Source organism: Oncorhynchus gorbuscha, linkage group LG10, assembly GCF_021184085.1.
Source record: "Oncorhynchus gorbuscha isolate QuinsamMale2020 ecotype Even-year linkage group LG10, OgorEven_v1.0, whole genome shotgun sequence".
Classification (NCBI taxonomy): Eukaryota; Metazoa; Chordata; class Actinopteri; order Salmoniformes; family Salmonidae; genus Oncorhynchus; species Oncorhynchus gorbuscha.
The window spans coordinates 31,374,169-31,399,026 of record NC_060182.1 but is presented as its reverse complement, the minus strand read 5'-3'; the positions used below and the strand labels follow the sequence as shown (position 1 = coordinate 31,399,026).

Here is a 24,858-nt window from a genome sequence, read left to right as displayed (position 1 = left end):
TCCTTGCTCAGAACATAAAAGCTGGTGGTTCCTTTTAACATGAGTCTTCAATATTCCCAGGTAAGAAGTTTTAGGTTGTAGTTATTATATGACTATTTCTCTCTATACCATTTGTATTTCATATACCTTTGACTATTGGATGTTCTAATAGGCACTTTAGTATTGCCAGCCTAATCTTGGGAGTTGATAGGCTTGAAGTCATTAACAGCGCTGTGCATCCCAGCATTGCTAAGTGCTGCTATTTGAATGAATGCTTATGACCCTGCTGCTGCCTTCCACCGCTCAATCAGACTGCTATCAAATCATATACTTAATTATAACATAGTAAACACACAGAAAAGAGAAAAGGCAAAGCAGGAAAAACCGCTGGTAGGCTTGGACATACAAGACAAACTGGCACAGAGAGACAGGAAACACAGGGATAAATACACTGGGGAAAACAAGCGACAACTGGAAGGGGTGGAGACAATAACGAGGACAGGTGAAACAGATCAGCGTGTGACAATCCACCCAGGGGCGCCACCTGGCGTCCTACCTTGGTGGTCCAGGGTGTCGGCGGTGAAAGTTGGCGATGAGAGCTGGATCCAGGATGTCTCTAGCAGGAGCCCAGCACCTCTCCACCGGGGCAAAACCCTCCCAGTCAACCAGGTACTGCTCCGTGGTCACCTAGGAGACATCTCACCCTGTATGCCGGGGGGGGGGACAGAGGACAAAATAACTGAGACACTGGTTTAATTCTAGACACAGGGTGAATATGGAGGGTACGGGGTAGCAAGAGATCGACAGCAGTGGAACTCAGGTGATGGGAAAGGGACCAATAAAATGGGGGCACAGTTTGCGGAACTTTACCCGAAGGGGCAGGTCCCGTGTGGACAGCCATGCCATCTGCCCAATGCGGTAGCGGGGAGCTGGGATCCAGCGACGGTCCGCTTGTTGACGATACCTGGAGTTGGTCTGTGGAGGCTCGAGCACTTCGAAAGGGGAGAGTCCCATGTCAGAACTGGGGAGAGTGTTCTGGGCATACTCCACCCAGACCAGTTGACGGCTCCAGGTACGGTTGATTGAGACCAGGCACCTTAAGGTGGTGTCCAGGTCTTGGTTGGCTCCTCCAACTGACCGTCAGTTCGGGGATGGAATCCGGATGACAGGCTGGCCGACGACCCAGTGCAGAATGTCTTCCGGAACTGAAACGAGAACCCCGATCGGAGACCATGTCTACCGGGAGTCCATGGATCTGGAAGACATGCTGCACCATAAGCTGGGCCTCCTCCTTGGCAGAAGGTAGTTTGGGGAGAGGGATGGGCAGCCTTGGAGAACTGGTCGACTACCGTCAGAATGACAGTGTTGCCATCAGACGGAGGGAGCCCAGTGACAAAGTCCAGAGATATGAGACCAGGGACGATGAGGAACCGGTAGTGGCTGCAGGAGGCCTGAAGGAGCTTGCCGTGGTGTCTTGTCTTGAGCCTACACTGTGCATGCGCTGACAAAGGCAGAGAGACGTCAGGGACCATTATGGGCCACCAGAAATGTTGTTGAAGGCAGGCTAGTGTATGACAGGTCAGCCTGGAGGAATGAGCCCATTCCAGGACCTGGGACCGGACTGGATTAGGGACAAACAGACGGTCAGCCGGCTCCCCCCTTCCGGTCCAGGCTGGGAGCGTTGTGCCTCACGGACCAGGTTCTTAATAACCCAATCCACAGTGGCAGCAAGGCATGAGGTAGGGAGAATGGTTTCAGAGGTCAAGGGTGTGGCAGAGGAACTGTATAGACGGGAGGGCGTCAGGCTTCACATTCTTAGACCCTGGGCGGTAGGAGATGTCGAAGTTAAATATGGTGAACAGGAGGGCCCACCGGGCCTGCCTCGAGTTGAGGCGCTTAGCTGTACGGAGATTTTCCAGGTTATGGTTTGTCTAGATCAGGAAAGGCTGTTCTGCTCCTTCCAGCCAGTGCCTCCACTCTTCCAACACCGTCTTCATCTCCTGGAGTTCTCGGTTGCCAACATTGTAGTTTCTTTCAGCAGGATTGAGACGATGGGACAGGAAGGCACAGGGATGAAGCTTCTGGTCCTGGGCAGATCGCTGGGACAGGATAGCCCCCACTCCAACATCTGAAGCATCAACTTCCACCACAAATTGACGCGAGGGCTCAGGATGGATGAGGATGGGTGCTGTTGTGAACCGATGCTTCAGGTCCACAAAGGCTTTGTCGGCAGGTGGAGACAAACATATATCATTGCATGCGTGACAGAAGAGCACAATATGTACAAAAAATATTTTTACCATGCTCTTGACACTCCTCAGCTCGGCAAAAAAAAACTATAAGAATGATGGTGGGGCGGCCAGTGGCACTGTATCCCCCTACTGCGGATTCAATCTTTAAGGTCATAATTTGCGGGCCAAAGGAAGATTAACGTGAAAGCAGTAAAGCACTGCCAGGCAAAACCTATGGTGAGCGGTTTGACAAGACCATGTTATTGTGGTTTCACCGTGTAGCCTTTAGCTCCATCAATGAAAGCCACAGAGGGCATAAGCTACCCATGCTCCCTGGTAGCAGTCCAGAGATAAGCAGCACTGTTATCTGATAACACTGAGATCAGTGCACATGTCTCTAGACCCACTGCTATCTCAAGATAACAGAGTGAGAAACAGCGTGGAAGAACACAAAAGGTCAGAGGCTAGCAACAGCACCAGCCACAGCCCTGAATAGCCTGTTTCCGGAGATGTGGACTAGATCCGAGGAGATGAGCTCTGTGTGGGTTGCATCTGTAGGGCCCTGGTGTCCCTTTTATCTTCAGTATTACTAGTTTGAAGCCAGTCTCGGTCAGATATTAGTCTGTAAGGAGAGGTCTTACTTGTGTTTCTTGGTGTAAGCTCTCTTTTGCACAGTGAATGATAAACATTCCAGTAGAACAGTGCTGAGGAAAGTGTTTGTGCATGACTGGTCCCTGCTGTTTTGTCTCCCTTAGATACAGTGGACAAAGTTGAAGACCAGCCCTATTTGCCTGGTATGAATTCTGCCCTTTGTTCTATTTCCTCCATCAGTTTGTTGACTTTCCTCTTTTTCTTTCTCTCGCTCTCCATCTGTCCCTCTCCCTTTCTTTCTCTTGTAACAGATTGTATTGGTTTCATGTTGTTATACTGCTATCAGGGTGTGGCCTCAGGCTGTAGCCTACAATGTTGACCCATGGTATCCTTGCAGTTCCTGGACAAAGTAGAAGTGGAGATGAGAACGTGTGAGGAGCCCCGCGCCCCAAATGGCCCCTCCCCTATTGCCATCACTGCTGGCCAGAGGTACGCCTTATCTGTTCTCTGTTTGGAAACTTTTGAGGGATTTTACTGTTCATGCTCTTTACCAGTGAAAGGATAGGTACATAGTTATCTGCAATTGTTCATATGTTGTTAGTAATAATGTGATAAAGTCTACATTCTCATCAAATGTTCTATTCCTATGTCTTTCTGCAGTGAGTATGGCTTTGCTGAGAAGGTGGTGGAGGGTATGTCAGTCATCATCAACTCTATCACCATCAAGGTGCAGTCCCGTGCCTTCCACGCCTCCTTCGAGCTCTGGCAGCTCCAGGGTAACAGTCTCAACCCCAAATGGCAGAAGACTGACCTTCGCTACACCCGCATCACGGACCCAAAAAGAGGAGAGGTACGCTCATATGATTGAATTAACACGGTTATATTGCATTTATGTAAATACCCCCCCCCTGTGTTCACCTTCCTTCCTGTCAAGCCACAGTATATATTGTACAGCATGTCCAGATTACATGATACCTAGAGAGGAACCAGGCTATGTGGGGTGGCCAGTCCTCTTCTGGATGTGCCGGGTGGAGATTATAACAGAACATGGCCAAGATGTTCAAATGTTCATAAATGACAAGCATGGTCGAATAGTAATAAGGCAGAACAGTTGAAACTGGAGCAGCAGCACGGTCAGGTGGACTGGGGACAGCAAGGAGTCATCATGTCAGGTAGTCCTGGGGCATGGTCCTAGGGCTCAGGTCCTCAGAGAGAGAGAAAGAAAGAGAGAAGGAGAGAATTAGAGAACGCACACTTAGATTCACACAGGACACCGAATAGGACAGGAGAAGTACTCCAGATATAACAAACTGACCCTAGCCCCCCAACACATAAACTACTGCAGCATAAATACTGGAGGCTGAGACAGGAGGGGTCAGGAGACACCGTGGCCCCATCCGAGGACACCCCCGGACAGGGCCAAACAGGAAGGATAAAACCCCACCCACTTTTCCAAAGCACAGCTCCCATACCACAGTTAGTACAACATGTCCAGGTTACATGGTACAGCATGTCCAGGTTACATGGTACAGCATGTCCATGTTATATGGTACAGCATGTCCAGGTTACATGGTACAGTTAGTACAGCATATCCAGGTTACATGGTACAGTTAGTACCGCATGTCCGGGTTACATGTTACAGTTAGTACAGCATATCTAGGTTACATGGTACAGTTAGTACAGCATGTCCAGGTTACATGGTACAGTTAGCACATCATGTCCAGGTAACATGGTACAGTTAGTACATCATGTCCAGGTAACATGGTACAGCATGTCCAGGTTACATGGTACAGCATGTCCAGGTTACATGGTACAGCATGTCCAGGTTACATGGTACAGTTAGTACAGCATGTCCAGGTTACATGGTACAGTTAGTACAGCATGTCCAGGTTACATGGTACAGTTAGTACAGCATGTCCAGGTTACATGGTACAGTTAGTACAGCATGTCCAGGTTACATGGTACAGTTAGTACAGCATGTCCAGGTTACATGGTACAGTTAGCACATCATGTCCAGGTAACATGGTACAGTTAGCACAGTGTCCAGGTACATGGTAAAGCATGTCCAGGTTAACATGGTACAGCATGTCCAGGTTACATGGTACAGCATGTCCAGGTTACATGGTACAGCATGTCCAGGTTACATGGTACATCATGTCCAGGTTACATGGTACAGTTAGTACAGCATGTCCAGGTTACATGGTACAGTTAGTACAGCATGTCCAGGTTACATGGTACAGTTAGTACAGCATGTCCAGGTTACATGGTACAGCATGTCCAGGTTACATGGTACAGTTAGTACAGCATGTCCAGGTTACATGGTACAGCATGTCCAGGTTACATGGTACAGTTAGTACAGCATGTCCATGTTACATGGTACAGTTAGTACAGCATATCTAGGTTACATGGTACAGTTAGTACAGCATGTCCAGGTTACACGGTACAGTTAGTACAGCATGTTCAGGTTACATGGTACTGTTAGTACAGCATGTCCAGGTTACATGGTACAGTTAGTACAGCATGTCCAGGTTACATGGTACAGTTAGTACATCATGTCCAAGTAACATGGTACAGTTAGCACAGTATGTCCAGGTTACATGGTAAAGCATGTCCAGGTTACATGGTACAGTTAGTACAGCATGTCCAGGTTACATGGTACAGTTAGTACAGCATATCTAGGTTACATGGTACAGTTAGTACATCATGTCCAGGTTACATGGTACAGTTAGTACAGCATGTCCAGGTAACATGGTACAGTTAGTACAGCATGTCCAGGTTACATGGTACAGTTAGTACAGCATGTCCAGTTTACATGGTACAGCATGTCCAGGTTTCATGGTACAGTTAGTACAGCATGTCCAGGTTACATGGTACAGCATGTCCAGGTTACATGGGACAGTTAGTACAGCATGTCCATGTTACATGGTACAGTTAGTACAGCATGTCCAGGTTACATGGCACAGTTAGTACAGCATGTCCAGGTTACATGGTACAGTTAGTACAGCATGTCCAGGTTACATGGTACAGCATGTCCAGGTTACATGGTACAGTTAGTACAGCATGTCCAGGTTACATGGTACAGTTAGTACAGCATGTCCAGGTTACATGGTACAGTTAGTACAGCATGTCCAGGTTACATGGTACAGTTAGTACAGCATGTCCAGGTTACATGGTCCAATGTTGTTAAGTACAGCATGTCCAGGTTACATGGTACAGCATGTCCAGGTTACATGGTACAGTTAGTACAGCATGTCCAGGTTACGTGATACAGTTAGTACAGCATGTCCAGGTTACACAGGTACATGTCCAGGTTATAAATGCACCTGCACTGTGATAGTCTCAGAGGTCCGTTAAAAGCGCAGAGAGCATGGTACAGCTAGTACAGCATGTCCAGGTTACATGGTACAGTTAGTACAGCATATCCAGGTTACATGGTACAGTTAGTACAGCATGTCCAGGTTACATGGTACAGCATGTCCAGGTTACATGGTACAGTTAGTACAGCATGTCCAGGTTACATGGTACAGCATGTCCAGGTTACATGGTACAGTTAGTACAGCATGTCCAGGTTACACGGTACAGTTAGTACAGCATGTCCAGGTTACACGGTACAGTTAGTACAGCATATCTAGGTTACATGGTACAGTTAGTATAGCATGTCCAGGTTACACAATAAAGTTAGTATATCATGACCAGGTTACACGGTACAGTTATATTTTTTTGCCCCTCTAAATGAGATCCCGTAATCAAGTTATCAGGAAATGCATATGCGTAAGCCTCAGAGATTACCTCTTTTACATGGTCTCCCTGTTTGTCTCGTAAAGACAAAGATTGTTTGGCCAGTTTACTTCAGGCTCCTCCTACACACTGGTTCCCTAATATGTATATTGTGTCTGTCTGTCCAACCTCCCAGGTGTTGACGTTTAAGGAGATCAACTGGCAGAGTCTGCGTATCGAGGCTGATGCCATAGAGAGTGAGGACCAGGACCTGAACAGTACCCCACTACGCCTCATCACCAACCAGGGACGCATCCGCATTGCCTTGAAGCGCAGGGTAAGACTGGGCCATGGGGGTGGGGTTTTCTTGATGTGACTTTTCCCCAACAACTTCCCCATGTTACAGTTTCTGAAATGCAACCATTCTCATGGTGTATCATACGTACAGTGCCTTGCGAAAGTATTCGGCCCCCTTGAACTTTGCGACCTTTTGCCACATTTCAGGCTTCAAACATAAAGATATAAAGCTGTATTTTTTTGTGAAGAATCAACAACAAGTGGGACACAATCATGAAGTGGAGACGACATTTATTGATATTTCAAACTTTTTTAACAAATCAAAAACTGAAAAATTGGGTGTGAAAGAATCCACGCGAAACGCCTCTCGTTCCAGTTACTGGAGGCAGCAAGAGTGCGAAACTCTATAGAGTAAAATTATTCAGCCCCTTTACTTTCAGTGCAGCAAACTCTCCTCCAGATAGTTCAGTGAGGATCTCTGAATGATCCAATGTTGACCTAAATGACTAATGATGATAAATACAATCCACCTGTGTGTAATCAAGTCTCCGTATAAATGCACCTGCACTGTGATAGTCTCAGAGGTCCGTTAAAAGCGCAGAGAGCATCTTGAAGAACAAGGAACACACCAGGTCACTGGGTCCATTCTTGGTCGGATCCTGTTATGTGAATGAGGACCCAAAAGTTTCAAAACAGAGTCTTTATTCCAGTAAAGGAAATTTGGACAAATACAAAAACAAAGATTTCCACTCGTAGTGAAGCAGACTTTAAACATCCCAAGGCACCGAGCACTGTGCACCTAATATCTGAAATGGAAGGAGTATCAGACCAGCACGGTGAACAAATCTAGGATCCGAAGACCTAGGGACTCTAATCCCAAGATCTAAACTTTCAGCTGGAAGCAGGACAAGGAGAAGACTGAAAAAGGAACGAACCTCAGAGATGACAAGCCAAAACATGACAAAGGCCCATGATCACTCTGGATGAACTGCAGAGATCTACAGCTGAGGTGGGAGACTCTGTCCATAGGACAACAATCAGTCGTATATTGCACATATCTGGCCTTTATGGAAGAGTGGCAAGAAGAAAGCCATTTCTTAAAGATATCCATAAAAAGTGTTGTTTAAAGTTTGCCACAAGCCACCTGGGAGACACACCAAACATGTGGAAGAAGGTGCTCTGGTCAGATGAAACCAAAATTGAACTTTTTGGCAACAATGCAAAACGTTATGTTTGGCTTAAAAGCAACACAGCTCATCACCCTGAACACACCATCCCCACTGTCAAACATGGTGGTGGCAGCATCATGGTTTGGGCCTGCTTTTCTTCAGCAGGGACAGGGAAGGTGGTTAAAATTGATGGGAAGATGGATGGAGCCAAATACAGGACCATTCTGGAAGAAAACCTGATGGAGTCTGCAAAAGACCTGAGACTGGGACGGAGATTTGTCTTCCAACAAGACAATGATCCAAAACATAAAGCAAAATCTACAATGGAATGGTTCAAAAATAAACATATCCATGTGTTAGAATGGCCAAGTCAAAGTCCAGACCTGAATCCAATTGAGAATCTGTGGAAAGAACTGAAAACTGCTGTTCACAAATGCTCTCCATCCAACCTCACTGAGCTCAAGCTGTTTTGCAAGGAGGAATGGGAAAAAATTTCAGTCTCTCGATGTGCAAAACTGATAGACACATACCCCAAGCGACTTATAGCTGTAATCGCAGCAAAAGGTGGCGCTACAAAGTATTAACTTAAGGGGGCTGAATAATTTTGCACGCCCAATTTTTCAATTTTTCGATTTGTTAAAAAAGTTTGAAATATCCAATCAATGTCGTTCCACTTCATGATTGTGTCCCACTTGTTGTTGATTCTTCACAAAAAAATACAGTTTTATATCTTTATGTTTGAAGCCTGAAATGTGGCAAAAGGTCACAAAGTTCAAGGGGGCCAAATACTGTCGCAAGGCACTGTAAATAAACAAACAACATTGTGTCATTGACTAAGCAGTAAAATGATTGTCTTATGATGACTAACCAGGTTTCTCCTCTGTTTAATCATACCCCAGCTGAAGGACTGTAACGTGCTGGCCTCTAAACTACTCTTCATCCTGGATGACCTGCTGTGGGTGCTGACGGACTCTCAGCTCAAAGCTGTCATCCACTACGCCAAGTCCCTGAGCGAGGCTATGGAGAAGTCTGCCCAGCAGAGGAAGAGCTTGGCCGCAAAGTCCCTACAAGTACCATCATTCTGCCTTCCACTTATGTGTTAGAAACAGTACAGAGTCTGCAGCCCACACTTATATTGTACTGCAGTTCAAGTCTAACTATATTACTGAACTGCTGTCTATCTACTCACTCAAACATTTTGTATAGATATTATAATAGCCTGTGTACTAATTGCAGTCATATTGTTGATATTATTCTCTCTGTGTTAGACTGCACCACCTTCCCCTGGTATACACGCTCTATCGACAAACCCTCCACCCTCTCCCAGTGGTGGAGTCCCCAGTACCCTGGACCAGTACTTTGATCAACACGATGTCAAAGAGTCCTCCTACCACACCTTCATCTCTCGTCTAGACCTGCACATATGCAACGACATTTCCTCAGCAGACCCCGGTTAGTCCCACAGACACCCCAAAGATATGTCATGCACAGAGTTAGACTATAACCTATGCCCCTCAAACTCATCTCTGGACCTTGAAGCCAGTTCTACTGTGTGTTTTCATTGTTTCCCTCTAATCAGGGACTGATTTTGAACTGGGACACCAGGTGGGTACAATTAATTATCAGGTAGAACAGAAAACCAGCAGGCTCCAGACCTCGTAGGTTAAGAGTTGAATAGCCCTAACCTATGACCTTTGTAGCTTTTCTGCCTGAAGTGATCTTATCTCTCATTTCTGGTTGTCTTTAATTTAGCCAATTAGTGGGTGAAAACACGCTTTGGTAATGAAATTGCATTTCCTATTGTTATAAAATAAAAATGTGATGCTGCTTCTCGCAGCGACTTTTTAGGATTTTACACGGTGGTGTGGTCAAATCAAACTTTATTTGTCACATGCGCTTACTACAACAAGTGTAGACTTTACAGTGAAATGCTTACTTACAAGCCCTTAACCAACACTGCAGTTCAAGAAGAAGAAAATATTTACCAAGTAGACTAAAATAAAAAGTAATAATAAAAAGTAACACAATAAGAATAACAATAATGAGGCTATTTACAGGGGGCACCGGTACTGAGTCAGTATGCGGGGGTACAGGCTAGTTGAGGTAATCTGTACATGTAGGTGGGGGCAAAGTGACTATGCATAGGTAACAAACAAACAGCAAGTCGCAGCAGTGTACAAAAGGGAGGGGGGTCAATGTAAATTGTCTGGTGGCGATTTAATGAATTGTTCTGCAGTCTTACGGCTTAGCGGTGGAAGCTGTTGAGAAGCATTTTGATCCTAGACTTGGCACTTGGGTACTGGTGGTCTTCTGCAAATTTGTTTCCACGGGTGGCAAAAAGCTAAATTAACATGAAACAAGCTGAATTAAATGCAAAACGCTTTGAAAATAAACAGCTTGCAGTATGTTCAGTGCGCCGCTGACATTTCAGAGAGACGCTCGTTTTTAAGAGATATCTATATAGGGAAAGCGAATACTAAAATATTAAAATACTGAATTTCATTTCTCTAAATCAATAACGGTCTTACCTCTATATTCTTTTATGTCCTCCGGATTGGATAAGATGATGAATTCAACGGTGAGCCTGTCAGTTTGCCTTATTTCTCTCACAGCATCCAGCCTAGCTGCCCTTTTCCAGATTGTTGACCACTTTTTTTTCTCTGGCCTCCATTGATTTAGTCACCCTAATATTGGCCATCCTGCTAGGGTAAAAAAAAACTCCAATAACCTTTGAACAGATTATGATAGAGCAGGGATTCCCAAACTTTTTTGGGAACCCCTGCTCGAATGCGGCATTAATGCGCAGAGGGAGACGGCAGGGTATTCCCTTTGAGTCAGGAACCAAAACTCCTCCGTAGTGACCCGTGAATGCATTGTCTGCAGCATTTGGTCACATCACAGCTCGACCAGCTGTTCGATTTCACTTACCGGCATGTCAACTGAGCCAGGATCACAGTCAAACGGATTGGGTAGTAGGTCCCAAAGTGTTCTTCCAAGCGTTGGATGTGAAACCACTTGTTTGGGACACTCACTGATGCTGTTTTCTGTTATTTTCTTTTCAATACAGAAAGTCAACCAAGTCTGTATTTTTTACATCCTTTGTGAATGACAACAGTTCCTCTCTCAATGTGAAAAATGTTTCAAACACTCCCCCTGGATAACCACTAAGCCTCGGTTTGAAATAGGAGACACATTCATAACTAGAGTGCAGAGGCCTGCCCGCCGTCCCGGCATAGAGCCTCATCTGTGCAAAAGCCCACCATTCGACCCCATATGGAATCTGTTTTTCGTCAATATAGCCACGCAGCACACTGAACATCCCCTATGCCGTTTCATGCTCGGGAATCGTAAGACAGAACATTATGTCCTCATGAATAGCTTCCCCCAACATGTATAGCAAACAAGTCAATGCATGGGCATCTCTGCCCTCACAGCTGATGGCCATTTGGAGAGCATAATCTCTCCGTATCCCAGTCTGCTGTCCCCACATGCTTCAAGATGGCCACCATTATTAATGTACCCAAGAAAGCTAAGGTAACTGAACTAAATTATGATCTCCCTGTAGCACTCACTTCTGTCATCATGAAGTGCTTTGAGAGACTAGTCAAGGATCATATCACCTCTACCTTATCTTACCTTACCTTACCTTACCTCTACTAGACCCACTTCAGTTTGCTTATTGCCCCAATAGATCCAAAAACGATGCCATCGCACTGCACAATGCCCTATCATATCTGGACTAGAGGAATACCTATGTAAGAATGCTGTTGATTGACTATAGCTCGGCATTTAACACCATAGTACCATCCAAGCACATCATCAGTACTCCCTGTTCACCCATGATTGCGTGGCCACGCACGCCTCCAACTCAATCAAGTTTGCAGACGACACAACAGTAGTAGGCTTGATTACTCACAATGACGAGACAGCCTACAGGGTGGAGGCTCTGGGAGTGTGGTGCCAGGAAAATTACCTCTCACTCAACGTCAACAAAACAAAGGGGATGATCGTAGACTTCAGGAAACAGCAGAGGGAGCAACCCCCTATCCACATCGACGGAACCACAGTGGAGGTGGAAAGCTTCAAGTTTCTACACATCACTGACAAACTGTAATGGTCCAACCACAAATACAGTGTGGCGAAGAAGGCGCAACAGCGCCTCTTCAACCTCAGGAGGCTGAAGAAATTTGTCGAGGCACCTAATTTTGGAGAAATGTCCTCTGGTCTGATGAAATAAAAATAGAACTGTTTGGCCATAATGACCATCGCTATGTTTGGAGGAAAAAGGGGGAGGCTTGCAAGCCGAAGAACACAATCCCAACCGCGAAGCATGGGGGTGGCAGCATCATGTTGTGGGGGTGTTTTGCTGCAGGAAGGACTGGTGTACTTCACAAAATTGATGGCATCATGAGGGAGGAAATGATGTGGATATATTGAAGCAACAGCTCAAGACATTGGTCAGGAAGTTAAAGCTTGGTCGCAAATGGGTCTTCCAAATGGACAATGACCCCAAGAATACTTCCGAAGTAGTGGCAAAATTGGACAACAAAGTCAAGGTATTGGAGTGGCCATCACAAAGCCCTGACTTCAACCCCATAGAAAATGTGTGGGCAGAACTGAAAAAGCGTGTGCGAGCAAGGAGGCCTACTCAGTTACACCAGCTCTGTCAGGAGGAATGGGCCAAAATTCAACCAACTTATTGTGGGAAGCTTATGGAAGGCGACCTGAAACATTTGACCCAAGATAAACAATTATAAGGCAATGCTACCAAATACTAATTGAGTATATGTAAACTTCTGACCCACTGGGAATGTGATGAAAGAAATAAAAGCTTAACTAAATCACTCTCTACTATTATTCTGACATTTCACATCTTAAAATAAAGTGATTATCCTAACTGACCTAAAACAGGGAATTTTTACTGGGATTAAATGTCAGGACTAAAATGTATTTAAATGTATTTGGCTGTAAGGTGTATGTAAACTTCCATCTTCAACTGTACATAGACTTTAAATCACTGGCCACTTTAATAAATGGAACACTAGTCACTTTAATAATGTTTACATATTTTGCATTTCTCATCTCATATGTATATACTATATTCTATTCTACGGTGTCTTAGTTTATTCCGCTCTGACATTGCTCGTCCATATATTTATATATTCTTAATTCCATTCCTTTACTTAGATTTATGTGTGTTGTTGTGAAATGGTTAGATATGACTTGTTAAATATTACTGCACTGTACTGTTGGAGCTTCAAACACAAGCATTTCTCCACTCCCGCAATAACATCTGCTAAACATGTGTACGTGACTGATACATTTTGATTTGATTTGATCAACGTCTCTGTAATAATGTATAGCGGGTATAGCCATTCACTGTGGGAATGATTCAAGTGCAACGGTCAGGAGCGGCCTTTTCCATTGATCTAAGGGGCTCTCTCGTTTAATTTTATCTTTTAGATTTTAAGAATTTTCATTTAGATTTTTAAGGTTAACCACATTACAATGATTTTGAGATACAAAGACGATGTTTATATATTTTTATTCTTCGGGATTTTGAAAATTCTCCCGCGATCCCATTTTTTGGTTTTCTTAGAGGAGTATTTGCACAAAAATCCACCCTCTAATTATGGTCTTGATGATGAAAGTTTGTGGTCAGAGTTGTCAGAGGTGAACAAAGCTTTTGACCTCTGACTTCTCATGTCACACAGATGAGCCTCCTCCTCCATGCCCCCATGGTGCAATGCAGCTGACCTTCCGCAAGCTTGGTTTTGACTACTACCCCATCCACAGGCCTGGTGAGTGTCGTTCCCCCGATCGGTCAAGAGACTTGTGCTACTATTTGTTATAATTAGAGCTCACGTTTATTCACTGCTGTCCACCACATTCTTTGTTAGTGCTCCCACTGAAATATCAACCTACATTCAGACTTCTAGTAAACCTCCTCTCCATTAATTCATGCGAACTAATAGCCTTTTTGTACATAGTCCCCCCATTTTAAGGGACCAAAAGTATTGGGACAAATTAACTTATGTGTATTAAAGTAGTCAAAAGTTAAGTATTAATACTCATATTCATAGCACACAATGACTGCATCAATCTTGTGACTCATACATTTGTTGGAAACATTTGCTATTTGTTTTGGTTATAATCCTGAATGAATCGTGAATAATGATGAGTGAGAAAGTTAGACGCACACATATCATACACCCCCCCAACAAAAAAATACTAACCTACCCTGTTATTGTAATGTTGAGAGGTTAGCATGTCTTGGGTGTATGATATTTGTGCGTCTAATTCAGGCTTATCCGTAATCATTGTAACATGATTCCTAGTATATGAAACCTCAACCTTCTATTAAGCCTCCTCTCCATTCATTCATGCAAACTAATAGCCTGGATGGCGAAGGATGCCCATTGCTATTATTCTCAGTGGAATTATTTGACTGTAGAATGTGGAGCACCTCAATTCCTTCTCGAACTCTCCACATCACTTCATCGGAACTACTGGTCTGTTACACAATTATGGAAAACACATTTTAAGGGAGATTGGATTGGTTTGCTTGAGCAAGCATGCTAAATCCCAGATCAAATAGTAAAAAACAAAGCTTTGGAAAAAAATACTTTAAGTTGATGTATATAACTGGGATGTTATATACAGGTGAATATATTTTTATTAGGGTGAGGGATGGAATCTTTTCAACAATAACCCTGGTGATGCAGTGAACCCTATTGTATAACCTTAATGTATGACTTTGTATGATATGACCTGCAGGTGATGGCTGTCGGCATTGGGAGCGTCACTGTGGGGCGATGGATGCCCGGGCCCAGTGGGCTGGTATACTACTGCAGGAGTTCCAGAGGAGGGTGGACGCATCAGGGATCCCTGGGCCAGACTCTAAGGTCCCCAATCAGGCCAAGGACTTCCCTGCCAAGAGGACCCAGGGTGAGACTTACTACAACACACTGCCAGGTCCTCTTACTGTAGTAGGAATCTACAAAAGTATGTGGACACCCCTTCAAATTAGTGGATTCGGCTATTTCGGCCACACCCGTTGCTGACTGGTGTATAAAATCGACCACACAGCCATGCAATCTCCATAGATAAACATTGGCAGTAGAATGGCTTTACTGAAGAGCTCAGTGACTTTCAATGTGGCACTGTCATAGGATGCCACCTTTCCAACAAGTCAATTGGTCACATTTCTGCCCTGCTAGAGCTGCCCCGGTCAACTGTCAACTGTAAGTGTTGTTATTGTGAAGTAGAAACATCTAGGAGCAACAATGGCTCAGCCGTGACATGGTAGGCCACATAAGCTCACAGAACGGGACCCCAAGTACTGATACATGTAGGGCATAAAATTGTCTGTCCTCGGTTGCAACACTCACTACCGAGTTCCAAACTGCCTCTGGAAGCAAATTTGGGTTTGGCGGATGCCAGAAGAACACTACCTGTCCGAATGCATAGTGCCAACCGTAAAGTATGGTGGAGGAGGTATAATGGTCTGGGGCTGTTTGTTATGGTTCGGGCTAGGCCCCTTAGTTACAGCGAAGGGAAATCTTAACGCTACAGCATACAATGACATTCTAGATAATTCTGCTCTTCCAACTTTGTGGCAACAGTTTGGGGTAGGCCCTTTTCTATTTCAGCATGAAAAGTCCATACAGAAATGGTTTCTCAAGATCGGTGTGGAAGAACTTGACTGGCCTACAAAGAGCCCTGACCTCAACTCCATCGAACACCTTTGGGATGAATTGGAACGCCGACTGCGAGCCAGGCCTAATCGCCAAACATCAGTGCCCGACCTCACTAATGTTCTTGTGACTGAATGAAAGCAAGTCCCTGCAGCAATGTTCCAACATCTAGTGGAAAGCCTTCTCGGAAGAGTGGTGGCTGTTATAGCAGCACAGGGGGGGACCAACTCCATATTAATGCCCATGATTTTGGAATGAGATGCTCAACGAGCAAGTGCCCACATGCTTTTGGTAATGTAGTGTACCTAGTGATGAGAATAAATTGTTATTTTCAAGTCACGGATACTGACGCTAAAAGCTTGACTTATGATATACACAGATGGACAACCCAACCCCAAGGCCAGCCCTCCTGAAAGGGAGCAGATCTCCAAGAGGACCTCAATAGCACAACCTCTCCCGTTGAATCCTCTTAAGAGGCTCCGCTCCAGCTGTGTGGTGGTACGAATGGATGACCTGGATATACATCAGGTGAGACAGGACTACCTATGTACATCTCTCCGTTAGGCTTCCTCTGACATTGTTTTCTGTAATGGTGGCAGTCAAAGTATGCTATTCATTCTAAAAGGCTATCAATGGCAAGGACAGAAGACATGGAATGCAGCTGGTTGCACAGAATCGAGACATGTTGAAGACAGGAAAGCCATGTGAAGAAAATGAAATACTCTCTATGCACTTACATTAATTCCTAACCTGGTAATGTAGTCTTAGTTATATCATAGTAAGAGGGGAAACCCTTTTCTCCTCACCACGCTTGAGTGCCCTAAAGCTTGTCAGCTGTGATGTAGAAAAACCCCTGCCAACACAAATAGAGCTAAGCAGTTCCTACTTTCACAGCCATAGAGGAAATCAGATATAATATGCAGCAAGCCATGATAAGGGGTATTTTGGGCTTGAGTTGGTGGTAATTCCCCTTTTCTCTGTAAATAATCAAAAATGTAAGACCTTTTGTAGTTTCATTTCATGAGATGGGATATGCAGTGAGCACCAGAGGTATTGGGACAGTGACAGTGTTTTGTTGTTTTGGCTCTGTACTCCAGCACTTTGGATTTGAAAGGATACACTGACTGAGGTTAAAGTGCAGACTGTCAGCTTTAATTTGAGGGTTTACTATTTTCATCCATATCGGGTGAACCGTTTAATAATTACAGCACTTTTGGTACATAGTCCTCCCATTTTAGGGGACCAAAAGTATTGGGACAAATTCACTTGTGTGTATTAAAGTAGTCAAAAGTTAAGTATTTGGTCCCGTATTCATAGCTTGCAATGATTACATCAAGCTTGTGACTACAAATTTGTTGGATGCATTTGCTGTATGTTTTGGTTGTGTGTTTTATTTATTGTGCCCAATATAAATTAATGATAAATAATGTATTTTGTCATTTCATTCACTTTTATTGTAAATAAGAATATAATATGTTTCTTAACACTTCTACATTGTTGTAGATGCCACCATGATTACGGATAATCCTGAATGAATCGTGAATAATAATGAGTGAGAAAGTTAGACGTAGAAATATCATACTCCCAATACATGCTAACCTTTCACCATTACAATAACAGGGGAGGTTAGCATACCTCTAAGACATGCTAACCTTTCACCATTACAATAATAGGGGAGGTTAGCATACCTCTAAGACATGCTAACCTCTCACCATTACAATAACAGGGGAGGTTAGCATTTTTGGGGGTATGACATTTATGGGTCTGTAACTTTCACCCTTATAATTTTTCTCGATTCATTCAGGATTATCCGTAACCATGGTGGCATCCACATTAATGTAGAAGTGTATAGAAACTACTTTAATACACATATGTGAATTTGTTCAATACTTTTGGTCCCCTAAAATGGGAGGACTATGTACAAAAAGTGCTGTCATTTCTAAACGGGGAAAATACCCTCAAATTAAAGCTGACAGTCTGCACTTTAACCTCAGTCATTGTATAATTTCATCCACAGAGCCAAAACAACAACAAAATTGGTCACTGTCCCAATATATTTGGAGCTTACTGTAGTTAATACTGCATTAAGTTCCTTTTACACTACTTTCACTCTGACCGTCAGAAAACTCATCATTACTTTTAAGTTTTTGTGTGAGAAAAGCACTTCAGAAATCAAATTCACATGAATCATTATTACCATCCCTTACCCTCACACAGGTGTCTACAGGGGGATGCCACAGCAAGAAGACCCCGTCCTTAATATCCTGTAACCGCAAGGCCCTGAACCTAGCAGACAATATACCAGCCATCCACCTGCAATTCACAGAGTATTACTTCCCTGACAACCCCGGTTTGCCTGGTATGAGCTAACCATACACTGTTGTGTGTGTTTATTGCAAACTGCTATTTAGTCATTATCCTAGTAAATGATTCAAACTGTAGTTTCTTGCTGATCCTCCAATTCAATATTCAGTTCTCTTCTGGTGAAAGAAACAAACCATGAGAATATTATCTTACAACTGAAAATATGTCCCCCTCTCCACCCCACTCTCCTTCCCCAGTACCCAATACTAACCTATATGCCCAACTGAACGGCCTACAGCTGTGCCTGGACCCAGCCAGTCTGCTGTGGGTCAACCTGTTCTCTAGGGGCCTGCTGCGTACCCTGGAGCAGGTCAAAGCCTTCTACCACCTCCATGACAGCAACAAGGCAGAGGAGCACATGGACATCCACATGGACGCAGCTCAGATCAAGGTGAGACTGGTTGAATAAACCCAGACCAAGCTGTCAGAATAGAGTTGCATCATTGCAGTCAGTGTCCCTTTTGGCAGCAGATTATTACAGCTCATTACACAACTTTAGGTCATTTCAAGTGTTTCCAGTGTTGTTCAACCTTCCAGATGTTTGCCCTTAGGGACTTTTGTGTAGAAACACTGTTCTTTTTGGTAATGAGTATGCAGTTTTGTAATGCTTCTGGCTTTCGTCTCCAGTTCTCTGCAATGAAATGGAAAGGGCCCATTTTAAACTTTGGTGTTGATGTTATTACTGGGTTAGTTGTCAGGAGATGACTGTGTTCCTGTTTCTGTGCCTCCTCCCTGTCTGTCTGCAGCTGATCATTCCCCTGGAGTCGTCGATCATGGACCACCAGGACCGGCCCCAGTCCCTAAGCACCACCGTTCCCCAGATGGTCCTCAGCAACACACGCCACTCCCCCCACGGCACCCGGGCCGACCTCCACTCCACCTACAGCAGCTTCTCCACCTGCCACTTCTTCCAGTCAACTCCCCCTTGCTCCTTCCCCCGAGACCAGAGCTCCTTCCTTCCCCTACCCTCTGCCTTCCTCCAGCACTCCCTGGAGATGGAGACCCTGTCCCTCTCTGAGAGGAGGCCCCTAAGGCCCAAGGATGTCTGGTTCTTCAGCTTGTCCCGTCTGTCCATGAGCTTCGAGGGGGCGCGGAAAAGCAACAGGGGCAGAGCTCACCCCTTCGTGGAGCCTTTCACCATTTCTGTGTGGATGTGTCGTCCGTCTGCGTTTAAGGTCAGTTCCCTAGTCTCCTCCCCCAATGAACCAGCTCCTGTTGATCCCAACCATAAAACCCCAGAACAGCAGGAAAACCACCTCCCGCCCAACCTGGAACACAACCAGGACAGTCGACAGGAGGTTGCAGTGGCTTCTATCCACTTCCTGGCCCAGGCCATCACACCGGTCAAAGTGTGGCTCAACCACTACCAGTATGTTGCCCTGTTGCGGATGAAGGACACCCTGGCCAGGCTGGGGCACGAGCTGGGCCGGGACACCAGGGACTCTAAGCAGGCCAGGGGCCAGGAGGCTGACCCCCCTACGGTGTGCCTAGCCCTCCTAATGGACTCAGTGGAGCTGGGGCTCCTGCTACCACCTGCAGCCACGGAGCCAGAGGAGGCCCACACCCCAGGGTCTGAAAGCCCCAGCCTGACAGACTCCGATCTCTCCCCCACTCACCAGGCTACTTCACCAGGCCCTCTGGAGGACAGTGGGATAGGAAACACCACTGCCACCATCAACAGCTCTCCTCCCCTTGAGCAGGAGGTGGATGGTGTAGTAGAGGAGGCCAGCGAGGCAGTGGAGGTCATGGAGAGGGAGATGGCCCAGGGGGATGGCAGTGGTCCTGTTCTCTCTCCTCCCTTCTCCCCTGAACACCATCACTCCCTCCTGTCCCGGGACCCCTCTACCTTCAGCCTGGAGGGAGAGCTGTCCACTGCCCTCACCTCCACCAAGGACGTCACCAAAGATGCCTTTAGTGCCTCCCTGGACCTGACTAAAGGGGCGTTCTCCATCACAAAAGATGCCTTCAGCTTCATGAGTCGAGGGTCGGGGATGAGCAAACTGTTCAATCCACAGGCGAAGTAGGTTTCCCAGCATGCTCTCCTGCTGTGCTGTTGTCATTACACACTATATGGTTCAGCTCTTCCAGGTCCATATTGTAAACTGTATGGATGTGGTTTTACTGGTGTGAATGAACATACAGGCTGTTGACCCTAACTCACCCTCCGTTTCTGTTTGTGTAGGGAGCAGCGCCCTGAGGAGGGGTCCCCCATAGCCAGCCTGCGGCTCCAGTCCATGAACCAGTCTCTCTCGCAGCACTCATTTGACAGTGCTATCCTGGACGGCAGCCTGCCCAACGACCACCTCTCAGTGGAAAACGATGCCAGTGAGAACTTTGTCATCCTCATGGATGGTAACTCCCCACAATATCATCAGTCACTTCAAAACCATCCAAACTCTACAACACACATGCGTATTGTATCAAGAGAATACAGAACATTTAAAAATAAAGATATACTATCTATCTAGTAAGATGATTTAAAAACAATAATCTTGAATCCCACTGGACAATAGAGTTTTGTCCCTGTGTGTTCTGTTGTGGTTTCAGACTCAGGGGTAGTGTCCATGATGCGACCCAATGGTACCCCGGGGCCCAGTGGAGGCAGTCCTGCCCTGGGGACAGAGGGGGGGTCCTCAGCTGACCTGAGCAGCTCCCTGTCCCAGAGCATTGAGGACATCACACAGGACACAGTGGGTCTATTTACATACATACACTGTCCAGTGTGACATTACAGAGGCATTGTCAGCACTTCCACTGTATAGGCTCAGCAATCATACTGTATTTGTAAGCTGAGCAAAGCAGAATTGTTATTGTGATTAACTGATTGTGCTGTGGTGTGCTGTGCTGTGCAGACCTCTGTGTTGTTGCTGGTGCTCAGTGGGATGGCCTGTGTGGCAGACCTGAAGGGAGAGGACCTGGTGGTGGCAGTGGAGGCCCAGGATCTCATCCTAAGACAGATGGGCAACGTCAGGGTCTCTGACCTGCTGACTGAACTGATGCCAGGTAACTGCAAGCTACGGATGGAACTATGCTTTTATCCATTCTGGATGACTTCCTGTGGCAGATTTGGATAATAATCCAGCGTAAAAACACTGCCTCTGTCAGTCATCGAAAATGAAGTAGAACTTAACTACCTAAAGACCCTGCACCTTACTGAGCATCAGTCACACTCAACATCTGTGTCAACACACTGGCTCTCAATTTCAAATTTCGATGTCCTCCCAACTCACTCATGCTCTTCGATTCCCTGTCAAACACCTGTTATATCCACTCACAAAAATAAAAACTACACCTTATGGGACAACGCAGACTGTGAAGAGACACACAGGCACACACACTTGCAAATTCACACAGTGGCTAGCACACGCACTCTACACGCACGTACATTTTAATATTGAATATATTGTAGTGTTATACATTTTGTATTGTAGAAATGTAGTGGTGTAATGATGTTAGATTATGTACTGTTTTATATGATTCGTTTTTGTGTGTGATGTGTGTCTTAATGTGCTTAGACCCCAGGAAGAGAGCAGCTAATGGGCATCCATAATAAACACAAATACATACTCATATTGTGATATAATCACTCCTGTAATCACCTCACTCTCCCAGTGTAACTACTAAAGACTCTCAATGCTACTTTTAGACCACTCTGCATCCATAATACCCATTCTCTGACTACACAACACACCATTTTTTACATGATGCCCGTAGTGCCTGGTGGGTCTACCGTTGGCCACAGGCAAGGCTGCAGGGCAGTTCCCGTGGTGGGCATACGGATGGAGATGGGTCCTTCTGCAGCGCGGCATGGTTCTCTGTCTGGGTTGGTGGGTCACCTGGAGCTGGGTGTGCGAGACTGTCAGGTGGATCTGTTGGTTTCTACCCTGGCCACCTTGGGGCCCTTCCTGGAGGATGAGCTCAGTGCTGACATCCAACCCATTAAGATCCGGCTGGAAAACGTCACTATCACTCTGAAGGTCAGCTGGTAACGGAGACTATGGAACTCTGTTGGGGTCAGATAATGTTATTTGATGTGTAGCCTGTTTTTATACGTGGTAAGATCCCAACAGCGTTCCATAGGATACAGATTGAATAAATGACAGTTAGCCTGCCATCCATGCAATGGACTTAACCAGTGTTTTCCCCTCCTGTTTAGGATGATGGTCCCAAGGTCTACCCCACGGCCCCCCAGCCCCAACCTGTCACCTTTACCGTAGACCAGGTGGTTGTGGAGCGATCTGATGACGGCATTTTGAGAATCAAAGGTGATTGGGGGAGAGGAGACGGACCTGTCTTTGAATATTACAATGATTTTGTCTCTCGCTGCTTGAATGACATTGAATAACAGGAGTAATCTTTATTTCTAAATATGTATTGTCTTGTCTTGCAGGTGTTGAAGGCACAGTCCCAAGAGACTCAGCAGGTGGTGCTGTGGTATGTTTGGAGAAGCCAGACTGTTGGACAGAACGAAAACTGTCGCAGATCACGGTAGATCTCTACACCCACTCACACTGGCTCACCAGGATCAGTAAGGATTAGGCTAGTTTGAACCATCATGTAAAATGAAAGCGTAGCATACATAAAGTGATTATTCACGATAGCACAGTCCCGACAATAGTTGCATTGTACTTATGGTTTTTAACCTTAAATGTGTGTGAAACGGTTGATATAAAATCGCATGTACTCACAGGGCTTAAATGGAATACTTTTAAGTTACATTTTGGATGATTAGATAAAGATAAGGCCAGACAGTTGTAGTACTCTTGTTCTTGTCTGGTTCTCTTGTTAAGGCTAAGAGGGGCCAAATCAGGGTAGCAATTACAGCTGAAGAGATTTAGCATACTTGCCCTGGCAAAGAAACTTTATTTAGAAGTGAAAAGCAATAAAGACAACAACCTTTTCCCTTCAGAATACTTTCCTGGAGTCGCAGCTATCGGAAGCTCAGTTGGCCCTCTCTCAAGCCCTCACTGACCGAGAGCGTCTCCTCTTGGAAGTCAGGAAGTATGACCCCATGTTTGACCTGTGACCGCTTTACTTCCCCGGCCAGCAGAGGGCAATATACTGGCACTACATCAATAAGGGAGTAAAGGAACTGATAGAAATGTCTGGACAAAATTAGCTGTCTGAACCCAGGCATATGACAATTTCTAAAGAACAGTGGAATCCACCCTGATGGTTCCAAAGGTCACGCTCTTGTAAATGAATTGCACAAACAAACAGTGTGTCACTTCCAGAGAACACATAGGGGGCCCCTGTAGAAAACAGGTGTCCTACTGTAGTCACTCTTTACACACTGACGGGTATTGCTGTACATTTAAAGCGATTTACACCTAGTTTGAATTTAAACCACCATAGAGAATAGTTGACTCATTGTTGTGCTGCACCTCACTGGCCATCTATCTTTAGTAAATATTTTATTTGAAGAACACGTGCCAAAATTAGTCTACTATGCAGTCTTCTATGCAGAGAACTGTCAGTTTAGTAGTGTTAAGATTCCATTGATGTTGTTTCCTGTACACATCTTTCAATGTCAGGCATGCCCTGTGAAGACCACTAGAGCTCTAGGAATGTTGGTGTGTGGGTTTACAAACACCCACCAAGCTGCAACTATAAAACTGTTCGCTATTGTAAAGTAGATCCTGTTCATAGTTGTACATAACTGTACGTCTGTATAGTTAGTAGCTGGTATTTTAGATGCATTCATGTAACGTTGTTTAGGATGATTGTGTATTAAATAGAAGTGGGGAAGGGAAAGAAAACCACTGACTTAAAGCAGTACTGCACTGTAAACATGGAGCTCCTGTCTGTGGGATCACCAGACACACCTCCGCATAGCTATCCTTTTGAAAGGTTGTGTATCTGAGAAGGGGAAAGCTCTCTCCACACTGTTCTCAGATACCAGGTCAAAATGTTCCCGTCTTATTTTTCTTGCATAAAAAAAAAAAAAACGTATATGAACGGTAAAACTAAATTTGGTGGTTGAATGTTCAGATGACACATGCTTTCTGATCTTTTGAGGACAGTTAAGACAATGGTTATGGTACATTAACTGGTTTAGTTTGTTACTTGAGAGGTGTACCCTGCACTCAGACAGGTATTAGTTGATCTCCTTTACTCACCCATCTGCATGGAGAAACACCATCTAGGTATATACTAATACCTACATTTACATTACATTTAAGTCATTTAGCAGACGCTCTTATCCAGAGAGACTTACAAATTGGTGCATTCACCTTATGACATCCAGTGGAACAGTCACTTTACAATAGTGCATCTAAATCTTAAAGGGGGGGGGGTGAGAGGGATTACTTATCCTATCCTAGGTATTCCTTAAAGAGGTGGGGTTTCAGGTGTCTCCGGAAGGTGGTGATTGACTCCGCTGTCCTGGCGTCGTGATACCTCACTGACCATCCACAGAATTATACTTCAATAAGTCCTTCTGCTATCCCTAACTTTTAGATACAGGGGAGTGGATTGGGGTATATTCATCTAAGGTTAGAAGCCCCTGTTTTGGATCCCAGTGTGGATGAAATGTAGTGTTATTATTTTGATATGAACTGTTACAGGCAGTCATGAATATTTACTTTTTGCAGCTATTTTAAATCATTTTTGATAAGACAGTCTTGCTACTAGCCATCTCAACAAACACATCAGATCAAAGAATACATAGAGATACTGCATCTTAATTGCATATATACACACAAAATATGTATAATGCTAATGCTTTTATCTATACTAAAACTGACAGGTGCACTAATGCCAATTTGTTGTATTCTACCCATTGGGTACCTTTCTATTACTATGGAACACCTG

The 24,858-nt window shown here is 44.9% G+C and overlaps 1 protein-coding gene across 1 annotated transcript in view; it reads left to right on the top strand.

The window, feature by feature from the left end:
* Window positions 1-24,314, top strand: part of LOC124045866 (UHRF1-binding protein 1-like) — a 46,681-nt gene extending 22,367 nt beyond the window's left edge. Inside the window, exons 3-21 of the mRNA XM_046365612.1 lie at window positions 2,966-3,004; window positions 3,199-3,290; window positions 3,462-3,651; window positions 6,715-6,855; window positions 8,884-9,054; window positions 9,253-9,436; window positions 13,699-13,785; window positions 14,762-14,932; window positions 16,061-16,209; window positions 17,899-18,040; window positions 18,243-18,436; window positions 18,792-20,065; window positions 20,228-20,397; window positions 20,593-20,735; window positions 20,898-21,048; window positions 21,760-22,022; window positions 22,202-22,310; window positions 22,436-22,533; window positions 22,955-24,314. Of these exons, the coding sequence (XP_046221568.1) occupies window positions 2,966-3,004; window positions 3,199-3,290; window positions 3,462-3,651; window positions 6,715-6,855; window positions 8,884-9,054; window positions 9,253-9,436; window positions 13,699-13,785; window positions 14,762-14,932; window positions 16,061-16,209; window positions 17,899-18,040; window positions 18,243-18,436; window positions 18,792-20,065; window positions 20,228-20,397; window positions 20,593-20,735; window positions 20,898-21,048; window positions 21,760-22,022; window positions 22,202-22,310; window positions 22,436-22,533; window positions 22,955-23,071 (3,885 nt within the window). The 3' untranslated portion in view covers window positions 23,072-24,314. The remainder of the gene's footprint in view (window positions 1-2,965; window positions 3,005-3,198; window positions 3,291-3,461; window positions 3,652-6,714; window positions 6,856-8,883; window positions 9,055-9,252; window positions 9,437-13,698; window positions 13,786-14,761; window positions 14,933-16,060; window positions 16,210-17,898; window positions 18,041-18,242; window positions 18,437-18,791; window positions 20,066-20,227; window positions 20,398-20,592; window positions 20,736-20,897; window positions 21,049-21,759; window positions 22,023-22,201; window positions 22,311-22,435; window positions 22,534-22,954) is intronic.
* The last annotated feature ends 544 nt before the right edge of the window (window positions 24,315-24,858 follow it).